The 4,611-nt window shown below is 50.6% G+C and overlaps 1 protein-coding gene across 2 annotated transcripts in view; it reads right to left on the reverse strand.

Moving 5' to 3' along the window:
• Positions 1-390: 390 nt before the first annotated feature.
• POLA1 (DNA polymerase alpha 1, catalytic subunit) overlaps positions 391-4,611 on the reverse strand; it is a 307,687-nt gene continuing 303,466 nt past the window's right edge. For both annotated transcript variants that reach the window (XM_082718245.1, XM_082718243.1), the window contains one exon: positions 391-1,664. In XM_082718245.1, coding sequence (XP_082574371.1) covers positions 1,522-1,664 — 143 coding nt within the window. In that variant the 3' untranslated portion in view covers positions 391-1,521. The remainder of the gene's footprint in view (positions 1,665-4,611) is intronic.

The following is a 4,611-nucleotide window of genomic DNA, read 5'->3' on the forward strand; positions in this document are numbered from 1 at the left end:
ACAGAAGATGGTATCATCTCCACTGTTTTCACAAGGGGATTCACTAGTGTCTGTGCTGAGCGACCTTTCTCCTGTGAGGGGCCTTTCTCCCAAGAGCCACTGGGTCTCGTTCTCCAAAAATAGATACCACTGGGCTCTTGGCTTAGCTCTCTGGCTGTCCAAGTCAGCAAAGCACATGAGAAACCTTACTTCATCTCTTAAATGATCCGAGGTCCACAGGAATTCTCCCAAATGCTACTCAGAACATTTGGACAAACATCACTTGGGCATCTTGGAGCTGATTTCGAACCGGGCTGAGGTTTGGGAAGGGGCTGGCCTCCAGTCATCCCTTACTCCTGGCTGCCACCTCTAGCCAACACTTTGCACCTGACAAAGATTCACTGCAACTGCTTTCCTTTCAGAAAACTTTATTTAAGCAGGGGACAGGGAGAGGGGATGGAAGCACAACATATTTTTCTTGTAGAAAAACAGGTAAACATTTAAAAAAATATATAGCACAGTGTACAGGGGAAATAGATTCTGTTAGTATAATCTCACACATACTGTAAGAATGGAAAGACTGCTATCTTGAAATACATTCGGCTTCCGGCAAAGAGGCACCACTGTGAAGAAATGAAAGGGGGGAAAAAAAAGCGAAACAGAAAAAACCAAAACAGCACCGGGGCTAATTCGCCAAACCTCTTCCCAATTTCTTCTGAACACAACACAGTGATCCTTTCCCCAATCTCTACACATTTTAAAGGAAATGTTATAGGATATCAAATTAGTTTAAATGTGTCTTCCTACTATATAAACCTTACCTGGACTTTCTAGTTAAGGGGGAAAAGAAGGAATGTGAGTGTAAAACACCTGCCCTGTACGGGTGTGCACGGGCAGCTCTGGGCCAATTGAATAAACAAGTAAGCTCTCTTTAATCTATTTAGTCAACGCAAGGCTTCTCCATCTCCCCCCTCAGCTACCTATATAAAAGCCAAGACTGAAAAGGACAGCCACTCCTGAAGCCAGAGGCTGGGGCAACAGTTGGGTTCAGACTGGGTTTAATTGGCGTGTGAAAAGGCAAAATGTTAGCGCTCCTACCAGGCTTCATAAATCTCTCTCTCTGGGGGCATCTCTGCTGAAGGCCCTGAGGCAAAGCCTGGGGTCCCCTGCATTCCAGCCACTCTCAATTAATTTCTCGTCCCTCACCAGCCCCTCCCCTTGAAACCCAGTCCTAAATACGAAGCAGCCAGCTCTTCAGCCACTTTGCAGTGGGCTCTAGGCTGTGTTTCAGTAGTTGGGGTCATACTACGACAGGAAGGCTCTTCCGATGTGCTCTGCTGCTTGGCAGGCGAACGACTGTTGTGGTCCCCGGTCTCCCGGTCCCCGTCAGTAATGCCCTCCCACGCGCACAAACAGGAGATGCGGCGGTCCTAAATGAGACGTGATGGCCGAGAAGCAGGTAGGGTCTGGAGGAGGTGGTGCAGTGGCCAGGAAGCCGGGCGTCTGTCTTCATCCACCCAGGCTGCCCCTTCTGGGGTGCCCTCACGGCCTCACGGCACAGTCGGCGAAGAGTTTGCTGAGGTTCACTTCAGAGTAGCCACTTTGGGCCAAGAACTGCTCTGCAGTGTTCTTGAGTTTTTGGTAGTCCTGACGAACTTTGGGGGTAAAAAACTTCTTCCACTTATCTAAAAAGAAATAAAAATAAAAGGTTTACAAGTTTCAGAGGTAGCGTCTTTAAAGACCATTGGCTATTTACTGGTCAAGCACTAGAGAAGAGGGCGCAGATTCGGTTTACAGTTCCGTGTCTCAGATGTCCTCATGGTCCCGTGGCTGGTCGTGGGTGAGACCCCTAGATTCCTCTGTGGGAGCCTTTCTTCCTCTGCCCTGCCTGCCACTGCTCACCACCTAGCTGACACAGCGCCCTGTGGGACAGGCAGGGTTCCGCTCTAGTGATGCGAGCCGCAGGTGCAGGCCGGGCTGCGGCCACCAAGGTGAAGCCAGCCTGTGGCCAGCACTCCCGCAGCGCTGCCCAGCCCATGCGTGCAACCGTGTGCGAGGTATGGACGCGGCAGCAAAGACTTCGTCTCGAAGGAAGCCAGAGCCTCCTGGAGCTAAGTCCCTGGAGCAGCTGGACCCAGTTGGCTTTCAGGCCCTTTGGTCTGTGTCCCTGTGCAACACAAAACGCCTCTGTTGACAGAGGTAAGGGGTAGGCTGTCCAGAGAGCACCTGTCCATTGGTAAGACTCCTTCTTCTTTGTGAACTCTGGGTATGCAGCGGCCGGTCCTCTGTCTCCTGCCGCTGTTACCCATTCATCTCTGGCCTTCCCATTCTGAGAAGGGCTCTACCAGCCAGAGAGGAGAGGCTTCCTTTCCTTCCCCAGAGCCTGCTACCTCTGCCCTTGGTTCATTTAAAGGAGCAGTAAGGGCCGAGACAGGAGGTCTGATCTTTTGAGGATAAGGGTGATCCTGGGGGGGGGGGGGCGCTTCCTGGATGCTTTAGATGACACAGTTTTAGTTCAGAGCTGCGCAGGAACCCCCTTAAGGTGTTTGGAAAGGCCGACATTTATTTATTTATTTAGGATCCCCATTTGCTGGCTGAAGGTGGGTGGTTAAGTCACTCGCCCCGGGACACACAGCTGGAAATCTGGGATGAAGAAATGCAAGCCCGGGTATCCAGAAGCCCAAGCCCACAGTGGGGAGGACTGCGTGCCGGCGCCCAGAATGAGATGCGCAGGCCCCCAGATGCCGGCCTATGCCAAGTCAGGCTGCCCAGTGCCCCGGAACAGGAAAGTATCAGGAAGGAAACACGGAAGGGAGTGCACATCAACCACAGAAAGAAAAACCCCACTGCAACAACAGAGCAACACTGAAATCTACAAAACACCCAGAAAACTAAAGCTGGGTCTCCAGATTTTTGTTCCTTAGCTACAAGTTCCCATTTGTTCCCTGCAACCTTTTCTAAATTACATCAATTGCCTTTCAAGAAACAACAACAAGAAGTTTTGTGGCGAGGATTTAAATGCCCAATGGGGGTGGAAAAAGAGGGCTGAGGAGCAAGCGAGAGAGGGAGGCACCGGCCGCCGACTACAGAAAGACACTGTGAAAGTTCTAATTATCGGAGTCTGGGAATCTGCCACAATGGCCCCGAGCGCGGTGGCTGCCGCCTCCCCGCAGGCCAGAGCGGCGGCCCGCGCCCCGTGCATGTGAATGACACACGCGCAGGTGCTGACTGGGGGCGCACATTTCAAGAGCCGCCGGAATCCGGGGCAGGGGAGGAAGGGAGAGGGCCTCGCTCCTGATGTGTTTACCTCCTCTGCTGATGGGATATTGACTTTTCCCACCAGGTTGGTTAGAAAGGGGACTATTTACGCTGCCACACAGCAGAGTTAGAATGACAACCAGCGTCACTTGGTGCTCTTCTTCGGAAAAGATGAGTGTGACCGCCAGCATATCCCATAGCCGGTCAATACAGCTAAGGCACCACTGCACGCCAGTTGGACATGCAGATAAAAGCTCCCACTTGCTTCCCCAGTGAGAATTTAATCAATAACATATGGAAGGTCTTCTAGGAAACAGAACTGCACGAGCTGGCACAGGCGCGCCAGAGCGGGGAGCGGGGGTGGGGAGGGAGGGCTCACCCCTTCTTTGTGCTTATTCTTGGCCCCCTTCAGGCACCTAGGCCCCCTACATTAGGCTTCACATGAAACTGCTCTCCTGTTTCCTTTACTGCTACACCCACCACCGTAGAACTCAAGGGAAAATACCAGTGTTAAATGGTGGCAACCAGTTAATGTGGCGAGGAGCACATGATTCCTTCTCCCTGCTCTGGTTTTGGGAGTCGGTAAAGAGGCCACTGACACAGGCACAGCAGGCCAGGCACCCAATGACAACAACTGTTAAGAGATTCCAAGAGGCCATCCGGCAAGGGGCAGGGAAGACCAGCCCAGCCCGGTCCACAGTGATGCCAGGGGCCGGGGCTGTTGCTGTTTCAACAACCAGCGTGGAAAAATCCAAACTTCGTCAACTGGGGAAGGAAATGCTCTTTCTACACTTAGGTGCATCAGCGAAATCAACTCCAGTGGCCTCAACTATCACCTGGAAATCACTCATCTTAGTACCCCAGTGAAGTGAATCTTCTTTTCCTGGGAATAACCTTTGAGGCACGCGTATCTGCAGCTTCCCGGGCTTGCTACATGCTGACTCCTTAGAGTCATATCCTGGTTATCAGAAACATCCTGTCCCCAACCCTTATGAAAACAGTGAAAAAACAAGGTAGCCTAGACATTAATTACTGACAGTATTTTAGCAGATACTAAAATGAACTGCTAATTTAAAAGGTGGTTTCTACTGATTAGAATAAAAAACCTCATCATCAGGCAAGTTACGGTGTTTTCTACACAGGATGAACTAAACCATCACCTGCAGGTCGAACCTGTCTTAAATATTTTATTTAGAAGTAACAGATTCAAGCAAACATTAGAACTGTTTGGTCAAATGGGAGTATTTTCCCATCGAAGGAAAGCATCTCCACTTCAGAGATTTTATTTCCGTATCAGTAAACCAAAAATCTCTTTCAGCTGTACTCTTTGTAAAAACCCCCTTGGACTTAAGGAAACACATTCAACTAGAAACC

Source organism: Mustela nivalis, assembly GCF_964662115.1.
Source record: "Mustela nivalis genome assembly, chromosome: X".
Classification (NCBI taxonomy): domain Eukaryota; kingdom Metazoa; phylum Chordata; class Mammalia; order Carnivora; family Mustelidae; genus Mustela; species Mustela nivalis.